This window comes from Talpa occidentalis, unplaced genomic scaffold (assembly GCF_014898055.3).
Source record: "Talpa occidentalis isolate TD23 unplaced genomic scaffold, MPIMG_talOcc4v2.1 talOcc4.5, whole genome shotgun sequence".
Taxonomy (NCBI): domain Eukaryota; kingdom Metazoa; phylum Chordata; class Mammalia; order Eulipotyphla; family Talpidae; genus Talpa; species Talpa occidentalis.
Window position 1 is genome coordinate 130,253,550 of NW_023604861.1, and position 25,565 is coordinate 130,279,114.

The following is a 25,565-nucleotide window of genomic DNA, read 5'->3' on the forward strand; positions in this document are numbered from 1 at the left end:
AATTGCTTACCTGTAATTTCTGTATCAAAGAAAATACCTCATTTTGTGGCCTGTAAATAATGCATCTTAAAATTTAGAGAGAAAAATTTTACATATGCTCTTGAAGTTTTGTGTACTTGGTATAATACCTTAAATGTGTTTGCTTTTCATGCTGTAGCTGTTTAAGGGTTTTAGATTAATAGCTTGCAATAGCTATGTTTTGGCTGACAAGTACATACGTATAAGAGAAAATATACATGTTTTCTGTACAAATGTTTTTTTAATTACTTAATATGTATTTCAATGTTATATAGGCTATCAAGTACTGGCTCCAACTGCCTATTATGATCAGACTGGTGCCTTAGTGGTTGGCCCTGGAGCAAGAACTGGCCTTGGAGCTCCAGTTCGATTAATGGCTCCAACACCTGTTTTAATTAGTTCAGCAGCAGCACAGGCTGGTAAGTGTAAATGGTATTTTCAAGGATAATAATTTTCTGGTGGTGTTTGAGATATCTTTACAATTGAAAATGGTTTTCTGGATAGTTTTAAGAAGTATCTGAAACTTGTTTTACAGCAGCAGCAGCAGCAGCAGCCGGGGGAACTGCTAATAGTCTTACAGGCAGCACAAATGGTCTGTTTCGGCCAATTGGCACTCAGCCACCACAACAGCAGCAGCAACAACAGCAACCAAGCACGAATCTGCAGTCTAATTCATTTTATGGGAGCAATTCTTTGACTAGTAGCTCCCAGAGCAGTTCTTTATTTTCCCACGGACCTGGCCAACCTGGAAGTACATCTCTTGGCTTTGGAAGCAGCAGCTCTTTGGGTGCTGCTATAGGCTCCGCCCTTAGTGGATTTGGTTCATCAGGTAAGTTTATTTTTAAGATGAGTATACTCAAGTGAACATGAGGCATGTGTATGTTTTTTTATAATAAGATGAGCAATAATAGTATGGGAAGGTCAAGAATAAAATAATCACCGTTGGTTTAAATTTGTAGAAGAAAAACTACCTCCTTTAACTCTTTAAACATTTATGAATGCTTAACTCATATCTAGCAGCTTATCCTTTCCTCAGATTTTCCACCTTAAGAATTGTTTTGCTGTAATTTTTGTTTTAGTTAGGTGTGGCCAATATACATTATGCTAATTGGTAGCTACTCCTTATTTTCTACATAATAATAATGTTTAAGAAAGTGAGTATTTTTACACCTTAAATTTCTGGTGTTTTAACATAAGAATTATTTTGTATGCTTATCAGATAGTTCATTCTTATTAAATGCCAGTGGTTCATTATGGTTTTCTTTATTTGCTATAATACCTAAAAATAAAATATTTTAAATAGAAACTCCTAGGAAACTACCAACATCATTATACTTATTTTAGATTAAATAATATAACCTTTACCAGTAAAATTTCATGTTAAAGAATGCATCTTCCCATATCCTCATTTTATATATAATACTTACAGCCAAATTTTAAAGAACTTCACAAATAACCCATAGAAGTTGATCTTATAACTGAGGAAGTAGAATCAGAAAAGGCCTACATAGTCTCCCTGTTGACATACCCTGAATTACCATTCAGGAAACATTAGAGGGGGAAATGGCTTATTACAGTTCTATTGCTACAATTGGAAGCCTTTTCTTGGTAAGACTATCAGACCTCAAGAGATTATATATTCCTATAACATACCTTAATCTTTAATATCTGCTTCTTATCTGTTTCCCTGCCTTATCAAATTATACCTTTTTCTGGTATGGAAAATGGCAAAACTAACATGTGCCAGTCATTATGTGTGCCAGTTTTCTAGGGAAATATTCTAACTTTTCAAATTCGTAGTTAGAAGAGATCCTAGAACAATTATAAACTTTTAAATGCAGGATGCTTTTACATGTGATGTTACAGTGAATTACACTATGGAAACGCCGTATTTGCCTACCACAGAATTACCTAAAGAGTGGGCGACTTCTGAGAGAAAACCCTAGTGAGCATGGACACTGTTTTTTAGTTTGCTTGATTTAGTGTATTTATCCCTTTTGGAGTTCACTGTCTTTACATCTAGCCAGAGCACTCCTGTGGACTCGGTCTTTGTTTCTGGCACAAATGACAAGCATTCTCTGCTACCCCGCCCCCACAGTTGTCCTGAGGCAAACCAAGAGAACATACAGCTTAAAGACAAGCTTTGTAGAAATAGCTGCCATAGGTTATATCCCCTAAATAACCTAAGAAAAATAGAGGAAAGCTTACCCTCCTTTTTCCCTTTCCTAATAAAATATGTCACTGAAAGCCTGGCATAGATTTGTAGGCCCACCCTCTGCCCAGTTCTTGCAAATTCTCATTTATCTGTTAACTAAGATCTTCTCCCCTATATTCTGAAATTGGTTGGCATGAACAGTTTGTTTTCTGCAAGGGCCCTTATAGATGCCTCTTTCCCCAAAACTGATCTTCATGCCCCCTTTATTACAAATGTTGCTTACTCAGTTCTAATTCCCAGTCCTGTTTTACCTTGCCTCAGGGGATATTAACAACTGACACCTCTGAATGTCAGTAAATAGCCTATCATCCTCTGCCTCCTGTTGGCCATGTGTTAGCGTTCATTCAAGTGCTACATGTATGTACATAGGACAAATCTGCCCATTGCTGCTTCACATTTTGACAATTCCAAGCCCATATGAAAGATCTAAAAATATATCAGTAGTATTGTGTGCATGTACACATACAGTAATGTACATGTAGTTATTCTACCTATATGATGAAATTATGAATGCTTATCAGTGTTAAATGGCCCAGTTTATGACATAGCTAGGAAACGTAGCTGTTGTAATACAGTAATTAAATAATCCTTTGTATGACCCATTATTTAGAGAATCCTGTGATAGTTGAAAATGTGTAATCTAACATTTTATTCCCAGTTGATAAATGGTAGTGGCTCCATTGTCTCTGTCTATCTCTTAGATATTTTAGGTGTATTTCATTTCATATGTCATAGTCTTATTGCTGCAAATAATGTAGGCCTATAGAACAACTTGAACCAGGTTGTTTATGTTTAAAGTAGAGCTATTTCTGATTTACTTTTACATGTTTGGCTTGGGTTTCCTTTTTGGAAGAAAATAATATTGCATGTGTCAAAACATGGATTCTTTGGTTATTTGCCAGGAGAATGATAGTGCTGCTGCTCTCATTCGAGGGCTGTTGTCTTTTTCCTTTTCAAATTGTTTTCTGAAATAAATAGGAATTTAAAATGTGGCCATATTTTAGAAAAATCACTTTGACAGTGTCCTTTTAAATTAGCATAGTTAATGTAGCATACAATGACAGTTTTGCCAAAAATACACTCAAGAAGAGCTGTTTATTACATGGTGTTCATATTTATTTTTGCTATTTAAATGCATTGCTACTTAGTATTTCCCTATCATATCTTAAAGTTTGAAATTTTCAGTAAAACATGAACAGTCTTTCAGAAACTATACTGGCTGGTCTAGAAGGGTGAATAGTATTACAATCTTTTGCCTAACACAGTAGTGTGAGCCTGCTCTTTTTTAAATATAATTTTGAATTTGGCAGAAACCAAGGTAATTAAGTTTACTATTTAGGTGTTATAAGCTTAACTTGCACTGCTTATTTTTGCTCTTTAATCTGTACCCTGTGTGACCAATTTAACAATTGACTTGGTTATTTGCCAGGGGAATGATAGTGCTGCTGCTCTCATTGGAGAGCTGAAGAAAACCAAGACCTAGTTGAACTTTAAAATTTTCTTGGAAAAAAATGCCATATTGGTCCGAATATAGAGCTTGTCCTTGAAAAATTTAATGGGTTAAGAAGTAATGTGAAATTCCCTTCGATATAAAAGGCGTTCAGTTAAAAGAAGCCAGTGCTTAGAAATAGGAAAGAAACATACTTGAAATCTGGACTCTTGGTGAGATTTCAGAATTAGGGGTTTTGGATTGACCTTTTAATCACTTAGTAAAGAATTTGATTATCTTGATTTATGTTGATTGGTGGCCAGATTTTGGATTGCTCTTCTGAGCATGCAGAGCTATGTGGTAATGTCATTCTGCCACTCTTTTATCATTTTTTGGAATACAGAAGGAAAAAGGGACTAAGTTAATAGTTAAATTTGGGATTAGGTAAAAAGAATTTTTTATGTAATACAGTAAGGGATGTGATATAATTGTTATCCAAAGGGGGGAAATGCTCATCGTCCTCACATCAGAAGGCCAGAAATATAATTTTAGGGATGGAAGATCCTAAAGGGTAAGTGAAAGCATGTATTTGGTGTGGTACAGTTACAAGAGCTATTAATTTTCTGAAAGAAAGTTACATGTTTTGTAACCCAGTTGTTGAAGAATCAGGTATATATGAAGTATGAAAAGTACCGAGGAGTCAGCTGCCATTTTAGCTCACAGGTGACTAATATTCGGGCCAATATGGATTTAACAGACTGTGGTTTGAACACAATACAGAAGCCAAATCAAATGTGAATGGTGAGGGAAATGTGTCAATATTCTGTTTATCAGTATGATCTTTTCCTCTCACTGAGTTGAAGTCTAAGAATCTGGTTGCAGAGATTAGGATACTACCAAAATTTAATCTTTTGGAATTTAATCTCTAGTGTATCCTAAAGCAGACAACTTACAAATGTAGGATTTATAAATCATACCAGGGTATTAAAGCACAGTAATCATATGTGTCAGTGGTAAATATGTGTGAAATAATGAACAGATGACTGCTCTGTTAAGTATTGGTTACTTTATTTGGGGTGCATTTATACCCTTTTATGATTAATAAGTTAGTATATGTAGTTATCACAGTAATTATCCTCTCCATAATGTTTCTAAAAATAATTATTGTGATCACTTCTGTTATTTCCCAGCAAGAGTTGGGGATAGGTTTTATTCAGTTAACACTGTATGTAATTAGGGTTTTTTTTATTTCTTCTTCAGTTGGCAGTTCTGCAAGTAGTAGTGCCACAAGGAGAGAGTCTCTATCTACTAGCTCTGACTTGTACAAAAGATCTAGTAGCAGCCTAGCACCCATAGGGCAACCATTTTACAATAGTCTGGGATTTTCCTCCTCTCCAAGTCCAATAGGCATGCCTCTGCCAAGCCAAACTCCAGGACATTCACTTACGCCACCGCCATCACTTTCATCACATGGATCCTCATCCAGTTTGCATTTAGGTAAAAAAAAAAAACCAAAACCCTTTTTATTTGTATGTATACATGTAAGTGTGTTTGTGTGTGTGTTTATAATATATGTAAAATATTGAATGTTGGATAAAACATGCCAAATTGCTTTTGCTTTTAGATATTAGCCTTTTGAAAAAATTCTATTTTGTGAAAATTCAAAGTGAGGGTCTAGTGTACAGTAAGGTAAAGACCCCTGTTATATCTTATGTTCCTCTTATGAAATACAGTGGTGTGTTTTTTCTTGTCTGTGCTTTTGATTTGTGTGTGTTTTAGACCATCTGAAACTACTTTTACATGATAGTGAAAGAGAAATTTCACTGTCAGAAGTTTTTGAGCACCTTAAGAAAAACATAAGTCACTTAGTTGTTGAACTTAAAGAATTTAGTTTAGTACAGTGGTTTTTGTTTTGGCTTTGAATGCCTTACCTTTTTACCAAAGGATTTATCAGGGTATATGAATTTAGTGTGTTTGTGAGTTAGAGAATCCAATTTATGGTTTGGTTCATACACTTTTCTTACTTTTGAATATGTCGTTAGCTTAAGGGGAGAAAAAGTGTTTTAGTCTTGTTTACCCTTGAAGTTGAAGTTACCCTGCTTATATCTGTATACTTTAAATTTGCCCCCACCCCAAGATTACTGAAAGGTGGTTACCTTTTTCCTCTCCAGGAGTATTTATCCATGTAGTTAACAGTATATATTGAGTGGTTTTTGAATATCAGAGGCTGTGTTTGAATCCTGTCTCTTCAAATAAAGCATTTCAATACTTTTAGATTTTGGATTTTTGTAATCTTAACAAATTCAACTAAAATTGTGATTCAATGGCTGAATTTTATGTGCTTGGAAATTTACAAAGTAACGTTACTATTGTAAAATCAGTGTATTCACTATAAGTTAGTGATTCTATTTGCCCTCCCCAATAATTGGGGTTGTGTAATTTTTCCCTACTTATCAATACAGTGAATGTCCGTGTAACAAAGGTGTCTTTTGCAGTCATCAGTATTTAAACTTACGTCATTGCAAAATGGGCTAGATTTATTTTTTTCGAAGACTAATTCTCTGCCCCAAATTCCGGGCCTTTCCTCTTCTGGAGAATATTGAATTTATACAACCAATTAACATATTTGGGTGGGATCCAAAAATCTGCTTCATAATACTGTTTGTGTAAACTTTACCCATTTTTAGCTTAACACCTTCATTTATCATTTTTTCCCTCTTAGTCACAGGAACTCCTCAGTTCCTGATTTCTGTTACTTCTGTTCAAAGCCACTTCCACCATCCCCATGTAAGGCAATCCTTTGAAACTTTGAATGGACAAAAATTTGGAAGACAACAAACTTAAGCATAGATCTTTTATAGTAGTTTTTGTGTTTTATTTGTTAAGATTATATTTGTCATGTCCTGTCATTTTTTTCATAGGTAAGTTTCAGATCAGATTCTTGTTGATTGTTATTGCTTATGTTGTACTTTAAAGCCTGTATAGATGGCATTCATAATACTACCTAGCTTGCTTAGAAATGGATCATAAATGACTTTAATTGACTGTAATTAAACAGCAATGTACATATTTTTCTTTAGATTATAAAGAATCCCGCCTCCTGGATGCTTATGGAAGGCATCTAGTCAGTTATGAGAAATAATTACCACTTGGACAAGCAGTTCAACGTCATAGATTGATACATAGTTTAGCTGCATTTTGAAATATATCTCAATACACTTCTGATTGGAATTATCTATAGATTTTCTTTTGTGATGCCCCAGTTTTCCTTTAGCTATAGTTGCAGTATGACTGACTGGCGACATTAATAGGGACTAGACCCTCCCAGGTTGAAAATAATTCAGCAGTCTTTATAAATTTGCTGTTAGATACTCTTCATGGAATAATCTGTCCTGCACTATCCTGTTACTGAGTCATGATTCGAGACTTATATATTCTGTGATCTAAAAAAGTACTTTGAATTGTAGATCCTTGAAGAGAATTTCTTTATGAATCATTTTAAAAGGGCTACTGATAAATAAAATACCTATGAAAATAAACTCGCATATCCGTTTTTTAAAAATGTTATTAAACTCACATGTTTGCATAAAATCATGATAACAGAATTAAGTTTTCAGTTCATTAGAATTGATTGGAATTAATTGATTCCAGGTTATTTTCTTACACAATTTTAAGACATGTAACCCCTATAGTTATTGATAGATCTTCAATTCTACTTTCTTAAAGTACTGGGTAGAACATACTAACATTTTAAATCAGCTCTCCCTTTGCTTGTGCACAGAAAAAGCCTGATAACAACTTTGTGTGTTTCTGGCTTTCAAAAAAAAGAGGTTTCAGTTTATTTAAAAGACAAAGGTTCCTCTTTTAAAAACAATCATAATACATGCCTTTTGAAATCAGTCATTTCTCACTACTATGACTTCCCTATTTGACTTAAATAAGTCTTATTACAGTTAGCATGTTTGAATCAGGGTCCGGACAAGCCCCATACGTTGCATTTATTTGATAAATCTTTTAATCTGTCACCATTTCCCCATTCCTTTTTTTTTTCCCTTTCCATTTGTTGAAGAAACAAATTTGGATTTTCCATATTCTATTGGTGTTTGCTCTCCTCTATCTTCTGTATTTCTGGTAAGATGAAGTTAAATTAGAGGCTTGGCCTGATTGTTCTTTAGTTTGGTTTTTGTTTGTTTTTTTGGCAAGTTGTGGTTCTATATTCTTTCTGTTACAGTGGATCAAGAGACACATGTCTGGTTGTCTGCACTGAGAGATTGTCAGCCAGACCCACTTAATGGCTTTTGAAATGGTGACTTTTGACCATGTTTGTGTATTTCTTCAGAGCTTGCAATATTTCGATACTGTCATTCCTTCTGCATTTATTAGCAGGAACTTATCTGTAAAAAAGAACTCTCCTTCATGAATTGTGAGGAATAATGTTCCTATTGGAGTTAGGATATTACTTGATTTCTTTCTATTTCCTGTGTTTCAGAATAAGTTGATTGTCTGGTAACTCCTAAAGATGACTTTTTTTCAATCATGACCCGTAAGTTGATGGAATTTAGGGTAGTTGATATGCTTCAGTCCATTATAGTGTAAGAGACATAAATTTTAAACTTGCTTTTGATCCAAAAATTTTACCGTTAGGAGCTCCTTAAGATTGGCTTCCATGTTGACTAAAACTTTAAAATCAACACATAAGTTACAAGGGGTTAGAGAAACAAGTGAAAAGCACAAGAGAAGATCTTTAAAGTTAATACTTTTTATCTTGAATTAAAGAGCAGTGTCAAATTCTGGATTTCAGATTCAGTACTGAATATTAAATGACTTATTTTCTCATGTTGTATTGATCTGTGTAATTATGAGGAGGGGGAAAAAAAACTACCTGCAATTGTTTCATGAATCATTCTCTGTTACAAATAACCATCTTATTTAGAAATATATCACTCCCTGTGACAAAACATTAAAAATTTCCAGTATTTCATTCTATTAGAATTAACTAGTTATTTCCTTCCCTGTTTCCTTTGTTTTTCTTCTTTTAATTAACTTATACAATCCAATGTTTATGATGTTTATGATTTCTGCTTTAATCTTTCCTCGTAGTTAGATATATGAAACTTCTTGGATATGATGCATCATTCTGTGTTTTTATTTAACTTTAGAACTTGACAAACAAATGTCCTCTTGCAGTTCATCATTTTTTGCACTGACATTGTTTCCTTAAGAAAGGGATACTAAAAAGTGGAATGCAAACTTTGAACTCCAAGAAATTAGTTATTGAAAGGTGACATCAATTCCAAAGAGTCATTTAAGGTCATGTGTTTAGTAATCAAATAGTGCTTTAGCTTGCTGTGGATTAGAAAATTCCATAACCTGTCTTCTCGTTATCAAAGAAAATTTTAAGTATAGGTGGGATGACATTGACTTTTAGGATCATTTTTCCTATTATATATTAGTTATCTGTTAAAATTGCTGGCCTTTGGCAGATTTAGTCAGCTGCTCCTCTTGAAGTGAAATTCTTAAGAAATAAAGCAAGTATGTCCAAGTTTGGTTATAAGGCTCTGCAGTTTTTTTGTTTTATACATGGTCTTTAAAGGTGCAGAGGGCACAGGGGGGACTTACTGTGAAGCTTTTATTGAGAGTGCTATTATCCTTTAAGTAGTAATAAAAGTTCCCCATGACTAAATAGCATTTGATAGTTTTCTAAAGCACCTTCATATTCATTACCTCATTTCATCCTAATTGCTGATACAGATTGACTGACTGAATGATATGCCCATTAAATAGATGAGAAAATTATAGGTCATTTGAGCCCTAGAGACTTGCCCAAACCAACAGATGACAAAACTGAACCCAGAACACTCTTGTGGCAACTATCCTTGCCTTTTATAGTCTGTAATGAACTGAGAAGTTCATAAAGTATATAAATAACTATTCTAGCCACTCAGGAAACTGTTTAACTTCATAGTGCCCTGGTTTATATATTTTAAAGTAATATACAAGATTATTAGACTTCCAGATCCCTTTCTCAATTTAGTTATTCTTGAGATTAATAAGAAAGCTCTTGCCTAAGCATTTTGAAAATCCAAATATATTATCTGCTCCATAAAATAAGGCTATATTTTAATCATAAAGCAGGCTGCTTGGGGAATGGCTACAAGGCATCATACCCACTCAACAGAATATTATTTACAGGTTCTTGTTCTGATAGAAATTAAAGCACTGCTTTAACCCTCAAAGTCATTTACTTGCTGGTGAGAACGAAATAGGTTGTGAAGAAATTTTTAAATTATATTCTTGTGTGGAGGAGATACTGTTTATTATCTATTATGTTTTGTTTCTGTGTGTAAATTTGATACTCTAGTTTTGGATCACAGTGATTGTTGCCCTTGTATTTTATTCATTATCCTTTAGTAAAATCTGTGACTTTGTGGTTCTAATAACTGATAGTGTTTTCACCAGTTTACTAAGATAATCACACATTGAGTACTAGCAAATACTTGATCTGATTCAGCTCAGCATTGGGGTCTCTTGGAGTACCTGTTTAAAACACCAGGTTTGAGGAGATGAACAATTTGGAAATGTGTGGCAACAGTCACAATTATAGGAATGATTTTGGGGATGATTGTGAGGGTTCTGTTGGCTAGATGCTGTACTTTTCATGTAAAAAGATGGATTATCCCACTGAAATTTTCAGTAGTGACCACATGGAGAGAGACACTATAGAAGAAAGAATTCATAATTTACATATTATCACACCAGTTCACACTAACTTTTTAATTCATAATTACTGGATCTTTTTTATGTGTTCCTGTGAACCTTGATGGTGCGTTCTCCTCTCAACCCCACCCCTTTATCTCCCTGCAGCATTTTTTTTCCCCTTTCTTTGACCTAGACACTCTTTGCCATTGTATATTTAAAATTTTTAAATAGCTTGTAGAATGAGAGCAGAAAATAGAAATGTCTGATAGCATTTTGTGTTTTAAAATGTTTTTTTCCCCTTGAAAGTATATAAATTTTTATCTTTTTGCTGACCTTAATTCTGTTTATCATTTGCTGTCATTTTCCTTTTTTATTCATAGAACCTATGCATTTACCTATGCATTCACCTATGCATTTCAGCCATCACTCAGTTGTTTTTCTGCCCTTTCCTTCTTTCTGAGTTAGTAATTACATCTTCATGTGTGCCTGAAAAATTATTTTAATCTATAAAAAAATTCACCTAAAATTTACATCATTGTACTCTGTTTATAATATATATATATACTGAGTATATACAGGATCAAAAAATAATCTTTGGCAGATGTGCCTCATGAGTGATCTGGAAGTTTCACCAAATAACCTTTTAAAATGAAAGCAGTGTATGTCTAATGTGACATTGAAATTAACTTGACCTTATGTGTTCAGTGTTTTCATGTGAGGTGTTTCCTTGTAGTGAACATAGGAATAAATTCAGTGAAAGAGGACAAGATCTTTTACACTGTAAACTATAAAACATTGACAGAAACTAAAGAAGACAAAATGGAAGGACCTAACATGCTTGTGGGTTGAAAGACTCAGAATTACAAACGTACTTCTTCTAGTAGATACGTAGATTTAGCACAACCTCAATAATTTTTCAGGCCTTTTAGAAGAAATTGCCAGATTGATTTTTAAAATGAAAATTAAAAGGCAGCTGAGAGTTAGTTATTGGATGAAGTCAGGAACTTATAACTTAGCCAGATATCAAAACTTACTATAATTGTTAATTAAATTAATACAGAAATTTTACTATAAAGATAGAAATTTTTAATATAAAATTTAAACATGTGTTATTGTCACCAGGTTAGATAGGTAAAATAGAATAAAAAATCCAGACGTAGACCTACTTTTTTAGTTACCCAGCTCTGGTGAAGGTGCCATCCCAGAGTATATAAGTAGGACAGATGTTTCAGCAGGTTTAGAATAGAGTCAATGGATATCCACATGGGGAGAAATGAACTTACACGCCACATACAAATTTCACTTTCAGAGAAATTATGTAACTTGCTTAGAGTCATGTAATTAGGCAGAACAAAAGTTTTGGGCCGGGTTGAGCTGGTTCATTCCAAGATGTCACACTTCTCAGAGAATGCTTTTATTTCTAGTAACTATCCAAAGAAGACTATGTAAAGGAGTAATGTATATCTTCCTATTCCCTGAATTTAAAATTGTGTGAACTTTTTATAAAATTTTGGTAAAATGAGTTGGTGAGGAAAGGAGTTTGAACATCAGTATATTTGGCTTCTTTATGGTTTTTCACTTGCTAACAATTTTTTTTTAAAGATTTATTTATTTATACACGCACTGGGTGCAGTCAGAAGAGTGGGAGGGTGAGAGAATTCACCAGAGCCAGAGCAGGGAGCAGAACAGGCAGACTGATAAAGCACACTGCTGAGGGGAACAGCGGGTGGCAGGATAGGTCTGTGCACCGTGTGGGACCCTCGCGGAAGGTCGGGGATCGAACCGGCGCTGCAGAGGCTGCGGGCAGCTTCGCAGCCCAGTGCTCAACCACTGCGCCACCGGGGAGGCCCTACACTGCTAACAATTGACCTTTAATACAAATTTAATCTTTTCTACCTCAAGAATCCTAAGTATATGTATAAATAATATGCAACTTGATAACTAATGAACTAAAGATCTCCTTTATGGCATTTTAAATAGAATAGAAATAACAAGCTTAATTTCTGTTAAAACTAATCTCTTTTTATTGGCCTGCTTTGAAAGTTTTGTCTTATCAAAATTATTACTTATTAATGTTGTCAGCCAATATTGAATATCTTCATGTCGGGCTTTTCTTGACTGGCAAAACAGTATTGAGGAAAAGAACACTATCCCTACCCACCATTGTCAAGTTTGTAGTTTTGAGATGAATACAGACAAGTAAACACAGCAATTAGAATAAAATAATTGTGATGCTGTTACCTTCCTGCACTTGAGTAATTCCATTTTATAAAAATATACTGATTCTCTCCATTAGCATTATCTCGCCCCCAAAAAGGAGAAGTCTCTATCTTTTATGGTTTTTTAATAACAAATTTGCCACTGACTGGGTTATATTATGCTTATTTCAGGGTTTGTTTTTCCTACTAGATTAGAAGCAAGGAAGCCCAGACCTTGATCCACAGCTTTGGGGTAAAATCTTTTGTATAATCGAATTTGAATCCGGGAATAGTAGTGATGATGTGTCAACAAGAGTTTTGTTTTGCCTTGTATTTCAGTCTAGGTGCTATCATAGTGGTGTTTTTTTTTTTTTTTTTTTTTCATTTTGTTTTTATCACCCTTGATATTTTACTGATAATCTATTCTTGGACACTGGAAGCTTTGTTTTTAAAAATTATACATAGATTTCTATATTAAAGTATTACTGGGCTGTTTTAAGTCAGTGTATTCTCTGGTCAGCGTTAGGCTAATGGCCTATAGGATACTGTAGTTTGAAAAGTTTAATAGCTCTAGGTTGTGAGGTTTCTCTTTTTGTATGTTTTTGGGGTTCTTTTGTTTGTGGAAGGATTTATGGTTTAAATGCATTGACCACATTACCTTCCCTGTTCAGCCCTCTTCCCACCACTAACAACCCTATCAAAAGAAAAAAGAAATGTGCCTGTAACATTTGTCTAGGATCAAAACTATTCTCCCCATTATTTATAACTTAAAAAACCTTGAGATTGTATATCTCCTTCTAAATGATCAAAACTAAAAAGAAAAATTCCAGCTCCTGCAGTTTTTCCTTCACCAGAATCAGGAAATTGCAACTATAGCTTGATGGCTTACTGGCTGTCACCAAGAAAACAGTTCAGGTCAAATCTGAGAGGATAATTTGAAATATACAGGGAAATACTCTTGCCTACATGTTCCTATTAGACAGCCAGTAGAGCTTACCTCAGTATCATCATGTTCAACAATCACAGAGGTAGTTTTCACTACAGGTAATGATTCGGGCAGTTTTTGAAAACAAATAGAAACGAACCTTTTTGGTATAATAATGGAAATTGGCGTGGAAGCTAGTGATATAAATTACATAATAGTAACTGAGCACTTTAGTTCATATAGTAAAAGCTCAGTCTGTTTAAATGCTCTTGATGAATGAGAGATTATTAAATATCTTCTGTTATGAGGTCTCCATATTATTGGGTTTTTGTTTGTTTTTAAGGTAAAATTGCTTAATTGCTTTTAGGAAAATATTACAAGCATTAGAAATGGACACAACAGATATTTTTGTTTTGTAGTTTGCATCTGATGTTCGTTTACATGTTGTTAAAAATTTACAAGTGTAAAGTTAACATGCTTTACGTTTATGCCTTTTTATATTATACTATTAAAATGATAGTTTATATTTTTAAGTAGAATCACTTTGATTTTTAAAGTAAAACTTCAGTTTTTCCTGATAAAATGTCTTTAAATGGCAAATAGCTAATGATAACTGGAAAACTCCATGTAATCTTAAGCATATTCCATATTTAAGAATAGTATATATGTCATTCATTCTTCGTGAAGTATAAGCAAGTTATAACTGAATTTTTTCAGCTTTTTTTTATTATTATTATTTTTGTGTGTGTGTGGGACCCTCGCAGGTGGCTGGGGATCGAACTGGCGCTGCAGAGGCTTGCGGGCAGCCTCGCAACCCAGCACTCAACCTCTGCGCCACCAGGGGAGGCCCGAATTTTTTCAGCTTTAAGTGAATTATGCAGAGGATGATAAAAAATATAACTAGTTTTAGCTCTGCATGCTTGAGTAAGGTATTTAACTTCTCTAAGCCAATTTATCACATAGTATCTTTATCTCAGGATTGTTAAAAGTAGATCATGTATTTATTTTCTAGGGCTGCCATAACAAATTATTACAACTAAGTAACTTAAATAACAAATTTATTATCTCACAGTTCTGAAGGTGAAAAGTCAAATCAAGGCCATGCTCCCCTTAAAAAAAAAAAAAAAAAAGCTGGGAGCTGTAATGGAAAGTCCTTCCTTGTCTCTTCTGGCATAGCCTCCCTGCAAATGTGGTGATTGACAATCATTGGTTCATTCCTTCACTTTTAGATGAATCACTCCAGTCTGCCTCCATTCTTATGTGGCCTTCTCGCTGTTTGTCTTTACTAATTTTCTTCCACTTAGAAGAAGGGGAGGAAAGGGAACTACTTGCCGTTTTCATCCCCTGGATGAAAGTCCACTATAATCCATTATGACATCGTTTTGATTGCATTTACAAAGACCCTATTTTCAAATAAAGTCAAATTCACAGGTACCAGGAGACAGAGCTTAAACATATCTTGGGGCAGCGGAGGCAGATCAAAATCCAACCCAGTGCAGTCTGCCTTTGGTCGTCAAAAATTCATGTTTGGCCCACATGTGAAATAAAAATGCATTTACCCCATCCCAGCATTCCACAAAATTATAACTCACTCTAGAAAATCAAGTGCGACTCTGCATGTGATCTGTCCTGGACCAAAATTCTCCATCTGTGTACCTAATAGACCTAGAATACAAGTTTTCTGCCTCTAAAATAAAATATTAGAACAGGCTTTGGATGGATAGATAGTCCCTTTCCAAGGGGAAAAATTGGAAGTGTAAGGAATAAAAATTTTCAATCCCAAGCAAGAATAAGACCTAGCAGACAAATCCCGGTCGATTTCAAGGCATGACGACATTCATCTGTGGTTAGTGGTTGTGTTCTGTGCATCTGTGACTCTGCCCGTCCAGTCAGTTTTCATTTTGTCCCATTTCTCCATTTCAGCCCTGTTTGACAGCTTTTCTGCAGAAAGAAAAGTTTCAGTCTTCCATTGATACTGAGAGGATGTCTAGCCAATCCCCTTGACTGTGTCTGGATAAAATATTTTCAAATTAGCTAATTCTGGTTTTCTTTTGCTTAACAGTTCTTTCTTCAAATTATCTTTTGTCTTTTATTTTCTCTCTGACTATAAGCAACTCTGAGAAACCAGGACACACCTACCTTTAACACTTGCTTAAAAATCTCAATTAATTGCCAATCTGTCCCATCTAAGTTCTGCTTTCCACCCAGTGTAACAGTTTAGTTGCATTTTCCACCAACAAGGATTGCCTTCCTTCCATTTTCCAATAACATCTTTCTTATTTCCTTCAGAGGCTTCACTTGGAGATACTTGCAGTATCTTTAGCATTCATATTTCTACCAAGTGTTCATGGCACTAAGACAAGAGAAACTTTCTTCATTATGCTCCTCATATCTCTCCGAGCCCTGACCAGAACTGCCTTTGAAATTGGATAATGAGCAGAGGTCTACAGGATCTGAAAAACGAAATGAAAAGTCCAGGGTTGCCTCAAATAGGTGTTTGCGTAGAAGAACTGGGGTGCGGGATATAAAAGGATTCACCAGAGACAGAGTAGGGAGCAGAACAGGTGGATATACTAAAATACACTGCTAAGGGAAGCAGAGGGTGAGGCAGGAGATATGCACCATATATGGGTTAGCTCCCTGGCATGGGATCATACTCAGGTTGTAGTGGTGATAGTGCTGAGACTTAACCCCTCGACCACCAGGAAGGTCCACATTTTTTTTGTCTTAATAAAAACTACCCACTTAGATCCTGAGTAAGGCTAAGGACTATTTTTAAAGGAACACACAGGTCTGATAGGTTGAGGAGCTACCATTCAGATCTCAGGGAAATGAAAAAGAATGAAGTGAGGCTTGTTTTGTGGTTGTTACAGTTGTTACCTTGGTTTTTCTTCCTTCTTATTTTTAAAGCTTTTTGATTTCTGGTATTTGATAGGGAAGAAGTTTAAATTCTCAAGGAAGTCGATAAAAACGTGGATAATCATAATTATCTCTACTGGAATATTATTGTAAGGCTTCTCCTGCATTCAGTTTTTTCATGAACTGGAAAGATACCCATTAAAATCCCATATAAAGGACTGCAGGCTATTATATCATAAACTCCGGGCTGACAGTCCTGACTTACTAACTGCATGTCACATCACTTTGGGTCCAGAGTTAACTTCATCTGTAAATTAATAGTACAGATCTCCATGTCCCATACACTATTACTCAAAATGCAGTAGGGGAGAGATTATGTCAGTGATGAAGCAAAATAACCTAATAAACCTTAAACACATTTGGTGCAGAATGCATCTGCTTTTAAACTAACAGGAGTGGTATGATTATAGATGATCTGTTTGTTTTTACTTATGGAATGATTTCAGACTTATAAGGAAGTTACAAACACTAAAATAAAATAATTTCAGAATACCCTTCATCCAGTTTTCCCAAATGTTACCTTACCACATTTTCTTTATCATTTTCCCCTCACCTCCTCTATGCCTTGCCCTCTTCCTTCATATCCAGTTTTTTTCCTCATAGTTTTAAAAGGAACTTGCAGATATATTGTCCCTTGCTCATGTCAGTATTTTCTGAAAATAGGACGTTCTTTCATATAACCGTAAATATCAAAGTCAGGAAATTAACTGACACAATGCTATCAAATTAGCTAACTTTATTCAAACTTTGACAGTTATCTCACTGATGTTCTTTATGAGAAAGAAAGCTGGGCATGGGGGAGGTATTGAGAAGAAGATTGATTGATTTGAGGACCCATTGTTCAGTTGAGACTTAAATGTTTGGCGTTCATTTGTTGTGGCTTAATGCTCTGATTTAATCTCAAACTGTCAGTGTTTTAGGACCTCAGCACTTCCGAGGAGTATAGGTCATTTGTTTTGTAGAATCCTCAATTCCAAAATAGGTTTTGAATGACATCCTGTCACTATTTAGACAACCATATTTAAAATACTTAATGTATATTATAATTGGGTTTTAAATGTATGTGTGTGTTTTTTTTTTTTAAAGATTTGTTGTTGTTTTTTTATACAAGCACTGGGTACAGTCAGAAGTGCGGGAGGGTGAGAGAATTCACCAGAGCCAGAACAGGGAACAGAACAGGCAGACAACTGAAATACACTGCTGAGGGGAGCAGTGGGTGGCAGAAGAGGTCTGCACGCTATGTGGGACCCTCACCCTGTGGCCGGGGATCGAACCAGCGCTGCAGAGGCTGCAAGCAGCTTTGCAGCCCAGCGCTCAACCACTGCGCCACCAGGGGAGGCCCGGGTTTTAAATGTTTAATAAATTGTAAGGAAAGGAAGGGATCCTTCCTTGATTGAAAATGTTTCAGTTTTGTAATTTTAGTCTTTTAGAGCTGAACTTACAAAGTTTTTGTAACTCAAGGCGGTTGAGAGTTTTTCAGACATTTTAAGTTGTCAAAGAGTATCAGGAGTTTGGTATTAGAAGCTTATAGAATATATAATCAAATAATATATTTGATTATTATAATTTGATTATTATAATTATTATAATAATTAAAATAATAATAAAAATTATTATTATTAATTATATATTAATTATTATTAATTATTATTATTATATTAAAAATATAATAAAAATTATTATAATTTGATTAATATAGGATATTTTGTGGATATTAATAGGACTACTTGCGTAGAAGAACTGGGGTGTGGGTCAGAGGTGCGGGATATAAAAGGATTCACCAGAGACAGAGTAGGGAGCAGAACAGGTGGATGTACTAAAATACACTGCTAAGGGAAGTACCAAGTAAAATTGGTATTATCATTCCTGGGGGGTAAGTATATATTTTGAATTTAATGTTGAGTATCTAGGATTAAGATGTATGTGTAGGCCTTATGTTTGCGGTAACAAACGGCAGTACATAGATAGTTACAAATAGAGGGGAGGTACTTCTAACACAAATTGGTGCTAGAAATAGGTTTGGGAAAATGACTTGGAAACCAAGTTAAAAATTTAGAGGATGTACTCTAGCAGAATGCTATAGATTTTTAGCATAAAAGGACATCACAGTGGCCATTGAACTAGAAAATATAATTGCTGTTTGTAAAAAATAGGTTGGAATGATGAACAGAATATCCCTGCCCTACAAAAAAGGTTAAAGAATTGTTGGGGAAAACTAATGGACTAGTGATCAGTTATTGTTGTGAACAGTTGATAGAACTATGGAAATAGAAATAATAATGGGACTAGGAAATTGAGAAAGTATTAAAATCTTCCACATTTTAGATTTTTGCATTGGTCATTGAGATAGTTACGTAGAGCTGAAATGAGGATGAAAATTTGAAGTTAGTGGTTTGGGTGTATAAAATGACACTTAAAGATACAGCACTAGAACTTAGACTTTGATGTTATATGGAAATAGTCATGCTCCCTAGTTGTCTTTCAAAATATTTACTGTGTGAATAATAATTGTCAAACATATTTTTAGGCACTTGGCTTCTAGGATGTAGAAATACATACGTATTTTATGATGGCAACGGGACTAAGGATCCAAATTAATAATAATATGTATATTAATCCTGGATTATGGGAAATTCAATGAAGAAAAGTGAGACTAGGGCAGTAGAGACTAGGGCAGTAGTTAACTCAGTTTACTATCCAGGATTATAATTCTGTTACTACTCCGTGTCCTTATAACTCTTTTGGACCTGTAATTTTGCACTGACAGTGTGTCCTTGGCATCATCTCTACCCAGTGGACTGGATTGTATGTGTAGGAATACTCTACGTAGAACTGGTATATAGTAGCATAAAGCTGATAGTGGATTTTGTATATATCCCAATAACTAAATCTGCATTTTATAATTTTATATAGTTTTCTTTTTTAAAAGGACACTGTCAAGTACTTTTAAACTGTGATTTGTAAAAAAAATAATTTCCTGTTTGTGTTTATTTTCGTATCTACTGCTCTTTAATTTTCTTTTTTGGAATAGCATGTAAGTTTAAAGAGGCTTTTTATTCGTTTGTTTTAAATGATCCGTATTAAACTAGGAATAATAACTGTTTATCACAGTTCTGATCTGTAAAATAGACTTATGAGAGATAAGTCTTAAAAATTTAAATTTTAAGTGCATAATATAGATGTGTTATCTAATATTGTGGGTTTTCTAAGCTCAAAATTTTAATCAGTAGGTTCACTAAGAAAAGTTACTTTTTCTTTACACATAAATATTTATGACTCCTTTTTTAGTGTTTCTTAAAAAGTACAGATTTAGCCATTGATGTTGCCTTAACTGCAAAGAAATATCAAACTCTTATTTCAGTAGTTAAAATCTGAGTTTGCTGGATATTTATAACTTGCTGGTTAATGTAACTAGGAATATTGGCGGTTACAGTGTCTGGTATTGATATTAGTATGCATGAAATAAGATGTTATGTTTTAAACTAAGTTTCCAAGAATAAATACAGGTTTTATGTATTGGATTTTTTTAAATTATATTTTAAACAAAGTGGAAGAACAAATATGGGCTTATTTTTCCTGGCTTTCTACTCTCACCCCTACTGCTTCTCTCTCCCCGGCACCCCCCTTACACACACATTAAGTAAATGTGTGAGATTTTCTATTCCCAATTTTAATTTCCTGTTGTAATAAATTAGAAATTTGTGCAGTGACTATTTCTTTATTGACTGAATTTTTAGTTTAACTTTTATTTGTCAAAAATATTTGCTGACCACAACTGCTTTGTTGTAGGAGGACTTACAAATGGTAGTGGTCGCTATATCTCTGCAGCACCTGGAGCAGAAGCAAAATATCGAAGTGCCTCAAGCACTTCCAGTCTATTTAGCTCCAGCAGCCAGCTCTTTCCTCCTTCTCGACTTCGGTATAACAGGTCTGATATTATGCCTTCTGGCCGAAGTAGATTATTGGAAGATTTCAGAAACAACCGCTTCCCAAACCTTCAACTTAGAGACTTGATCGGACACATAGTTGAATTTTCTCAAGACCAGCATGGTTCTAGGTAGGTCATAGTGATTTATGGTATTTCCATTTGCATTTTTGCTTGAAATTGCTACAGTAGAAGAGCCTAAATTTTTCTTTACTAGAATCACTGAAACGACAGAAAAGTTTTTAAAAAGTAAATACCCAATGTGGATTGTATTTTTTCTTTCATATTAGGATAAATGATAAAATGCAGATTTTGAATTTATTTTATACACAATCTTTAAAAAATGAATTTATTTTAGTCTTCCCAGTTTTTTTTTTTACAATGAGAACATTATAGTAAACATGTAACAGTGCCTTTTTATTATTTTTATTACATTGATTATGAATGCATTAAGCTTGCATTGCTCACAGTTGCTAACTTAGTTAAGAATTTAGTTGTGCTTGGTGTATTTTATTTCAAAGACTTTGTTAAAATAGATATCTAGTAACATTGTATGTTATGGAAGCTAGATTAATAACCAGTAAAACATTTGTAACTTTCTCTTTTTTTAAAGATTTATTTATTTATGCATACAAGAATTGGGGTACAGGCCAGAGGTGCAGGGGGTGAGAGGATTCACCAGAGACAGAGTAGGGAGCAGAACAGGTAAATTGACTGAAATACACTAGTGAGGGGAGCAGCGGGCAAGTCAGGAGAGGTCTGCTGTGCCAGGTCTCCCTGGCCCTAATTGAACTTGTGCTGCAGTGTTTGTGGATAGACTTGTAGGTTGCGTCTTAACCCCTTGCACCACCAGGGAGGCCCTGTTACTTTCTCTTATGTGCAACCATGTTCCAGATACCTTGTCAGTCTAATTGTTCTCTTAAATTAAGGTCTTATAAAGAAATTCTTTGAAATTTTTGTCCTTTTTGTTTTAAATCAGCTGTTCACAGCATAAAGTATGTTAGTAGTATTTCTGGAAATAATTTTGTGTGTATAAATGTAGAGGGAGGGGTATAATACTCAAATCAGAAAGATAATTATAGGGGATCATTTTAAATGTACTGTGTGTCATTTAAATTTTCCCCACATAGGTTCATACAGCAAAAGCTAGAAAGAGCTACTCCAGCTGAGCGGCAGATGGTATTTAATGAAATTCTACAAGCAGCCTATCAATTAATGACAGATGTTTTTGGCAACTATGTTATACAGAAGTTTTTTGAGGTAAGCCTGAGTTCATGCTTGTATATCCATGTATCTGCTTGATAACTTAAACAGCTCAAAGTTTAATAATAATCATGTTCTTATAAACATACACTCTTGTAAAAAATGTTTGTAAATCATATATCTGATAGTGATTTTATATCTAGAATAAAGAGCTCCTAAAATTCCAACAACAAAAAGACACTCAAAAAATGGATAAAGGACTTGAATAAACATTTTTCCATAGAGCATTATAAATAACTAATGAGCACAGGAAAAGAAGCTTAACATTCTTAGTCAGGAAATGTAAATCAAAAACAGTCACATTCCACTTCACATTTACTAGATTTACTATAATAAAAAATTGGAAAATAACAAATGTTGGAGATGTGGAAAATTAGAACCCTCATACCATTGTTGGTGGGAATGAAAATGGTACAGTCGCTGTGGGAAACGGTTTGGCGTAGCTAAACATAAATGTAACATAGTTGTGTAACCTAGCAGTTCCACTCCTCGGTAACTACCCCAGAAAAATTGAAAGCAGGGACTCAGACACCAGTGTTCATTTTAGCCAAGAGGTAGAAATTTTTAGCCAATTCATAATAACCAAGAGGTGGAAACAACGCAAGTGTTCAACAGATGAATGGGTAAACAAAGTGTAGTGTATGTGTGCAATAGGACTATTCAGCATTAAGAAGGAATGAAGCTTTGATACCTGCTGCAACATGAATGAAGCTTAATGAAATAAGCCAGATACAAAATGACAAACACTATAGGATTCCATTTACATAAAATAAATAGACTATGCAAATTTATAGAAACAGTAGATTGGACTTTGAAGAGTTGAGGGAAGAGGAAATGGAGGATAATATATATACCATTTGTTCTGGGGTAATTGAAAAGATTTAGGTATAGATAATGGTGGTGGCTACACAGCAGTGTTAAATATGATTAATACCCTTGAGTATATACCTGAAAATGGTTAATATGACATTATGGATTATATTTTTCACAAAAATATTTTTAAATATATGGGCCTGGTTTAATCCTGATTAATGTTTGAAAATATAAAATATTGGGAATGAGTCTTAAGTGAAACAGTTAATGAATAAAAATATGGTCTTTATTTAGATTTGTTAGGTTTAAAGTTTTATGATTTTGCTACTTTTTAGTTTATAAGTAAACATCTGTGTTGTTGCTTGACTTAACCTATTTCCTCTACAATTATGTCAGTATAGAGTTGAGAATTCTCTGGTCTAAATGTGTGGCTCAAAAATTCGTTATATTAAAGATGAGGGGAGTTTTGCTTGTTTGAGGTGAAGATTAAGTTAAAATGTTTACTTTAAAAGAATAACAAATGGCTAGTATGTTAGTAACAAGAAAATTATTTGGTTAATGACTTAACCAAAACAAAAACATAGTTTTATTTCAAATATCTCTGAATCTATCTTAATTAACCTTCACCTAAATAACCTCATCCCTGCATAATTATCAAATGTAGTATTTTAAAATTTGATTTAGTAGACTGCAAACAGTGGTTGTTCAAATTTAGTAACGTAATAATTATTGTCACTTATGGAATATTATTTTCTTTTCTGTCAGTTTGGGAGTTTGGATCAAAAATTAGCCCTGGCTACTCGTATTCGTGGTCATGTTCTACCGTTAGCCTTGCAGATGTATGGCTGCCGTGTTATTCAGAAAGCATTAGAATCTATTTCATCTGACCAGCAGGTAATTGTAAGTTAAGACAAAATCTTTGCATTTTATTTAACTTCTAAATTATTGCTTTTTTATATTATAATGTTGAAGTAAAACATTAAATATTTTCAGACATCAATATATTTAGAAATCAGTCATAAACAGATTTATATAACTCTTCAACAGCTTTTCATCTCTAAAAATAAACGAAGATATTTGAGTACCTACTCTGTGGCAGGAAGAGTGCTTATTAGATAATGGGTATTAGTGCTGTCATTGGCTTAATGTGATTTCTGTGGTAATAGTGATACATTTTGCTGTTTCCAGTATTTAGATTGTACCTTGTATTTCTGACATGTAACACTCAAAATGTAGAAACCATTTGCATTCCTATATATAAATTTTTTCAAGTCTCAACAGGAAAAGTCACCTAGAAATCTTAACAAGATTTATAGTTCTTTTTTCAAAATTTATTTATTTATGCATACAAGAACTGGGGTACAGGCCAGAGTTGCAGTGGTTGTGGGGGTAGAGGATTCACTAGAGACAGAGTGGGGAACACAACAGGCAGACTGACTGAAATACACTGCTGAGGGTTGTAGCAGGCGAGACAGGAGAGGTCTGCTGCACCATGTGGGTGGCTCCCTGGCCGGGGATCGAACTCGTGCTGCAGAGGCTGCGGATAGCTTTGTAGTGCTGTGCTTAACCCCTTGCGCCACCAGGGAGGCCCAAGATTTACAATTCTTTAAGAGAAAAGAGAACACATAAATCAAATGGGAATATACCTTGTTCTTTACAGGAAGAATTTAAATATTTTAAGTTAAAAAGGGATTAATGCTGTTCCAGTCACGTACTCAGGGAAATTTTCTTGTAAACGATCAAAATAATTTTTTTAATTACTTGAAATGACAAGAATATTGCAAATAGGAAATGAGAACAAAATGATGTGATCTGCTAGTTTTTTTTTTTTTGTCTTTAAGGATTTATTTATTTATACAAGCACTGGGTACAGTCAGAAGCGTGGGAGGGTGAGAGAATTCACCAGAGCCAGAGCGGGGAGCAGAACAGGCAGACTGACAAAGTACACTGCTGAGGGGAGCAGCGGGGAGTCCGGAGAGGTCTGTACGCCTTGTGGGACCCTTGCTGGCCGCTGGGGATCGAACCTACGCTGCATAGGCTGTGGGCAGCTTTGCAGCCCAGCACTCAACCACCACTGGAGAGGCCCGATCTGCTAGATTTTTAAAATAAATCATGAAGTACTGCTTACCACAATTTGTATGAGATTAAACAAATGATTAAAATGAAATTCATAACCCAAGTTGATTCTATTTTGTATGTATTACAGTGACACGTAATAAAGATTAAAATAATTAACTACCTCTTAAAAGACATTGATAATTAATAGGTTTGGAAAGAAACCACCTTTGACTATCAGTCACATAAAGTTAAATCTAGAATTAAAAGCAGTTATAGATAAATGGATGGCTATGTATGTATGGATATATATGCATTAATCACAGCATTGAAAATCTGTGTGAGGCACTCCTTGGTGGCGCAAGACACAACCTATGGGGCTGTCTGCAGCCACTGCAGCACAAGTTCAATCCCTGGCCAGGGAGCTACCCACATGGCGCAGCAGAACTCTCCTGACTCGCCCGCTGCTCCTCTCAACAGTGTACTTCAGTCAGTCTGCCTGTTCTGTTCCCCACTCTTGTCTCTGGTGGATCCTTCCACCACCACCCCCACGCCTCTGGCCTGTGCCCCAGTTCTTGTATGCATAAATAAATAAATAAATCTTTTTTAAAAGAAAAGAAAATCTGTGAGAAAATTTTTTTTTTGCTCCAAGAAGCCATGAGTTTTAGAGTAATTGAAGCTATGTCACAATGGAGAAAGATCAACAAATTTGATTATGTAGAAGCTTAGAAATTCTCTGCCGTAAGTCTCAAATTGGTATAGATTCTTTAAAAATAACTAGAGACAGGGCCTCCCTGGTGGCACAAGGGGTTCAGATGCAACCTATGAAGCTGCCTGCAGCCACTGCAGCACGAGTTCGATCCCCAGCCAGGAAGCTACACACATGGCACAGCAGACCTCTCCTGTCTTGCCTGCTGCTCCCCTCAGCAGTGTACTTCAGTCAATCTGCCTATTCTGTTCCCACTCTGTATCTGGTGAGTCTTCTCATCCCCACACACACACCTCTGGCCTGTACCCTAGTTCTAAATAAGTCTTTCAAAAAAAATACTAGAGACATTTAAAGTCTAGTATTTGAAAATATAACACTGGGAGTAAGCCTTAGATAA

The 25,565-nt window shown here is 34.8% G+C and overlaps 1 protein-coding gene across 9 annotated transcripts in view; it reads left to right on the forward strand.

Annotated features, from left to right (window-relative positions):
- Positions 1-25,565, forward strand: part of PUM2 (pumilio RNA binding family member 2) — an 83,663-nt gene that overhangs the window by 50,957 nt on the left and 7,141 nt on the right. For 6 of the 9 annotated variants that reach the window (XM_037528458.2, XM_037528459.1, XM_037528460.1 and 3 more), the window contains exons 11-16: positions 294-437; positions 554-847; positions 4,923-5,159; positions 20,193-20,460; positions 21,459-21,588; positions 23,170-23,304. In XM_037528458.2, the coding sequence (XP_037384355.1) occupies positions 294-437; positions 554-847; positions 4,923-5,159; positions 20,193-20,460; positions 21,459-21,588; positions 23,170-23,304 (1,208 nt within the window). The remainder of the gene's footprint in view (positions 1-293; positions 438-553; positions 848-4,922; positions 5,160-20,192; positions 20,461-21,458; positions 21,589-23,169; positions 23,305-25,565) is intronic. The other 3 variants (XM_054701341.1, XM_054701342.1, XM_054701343.1) reach the window with 3 other exon arrangements.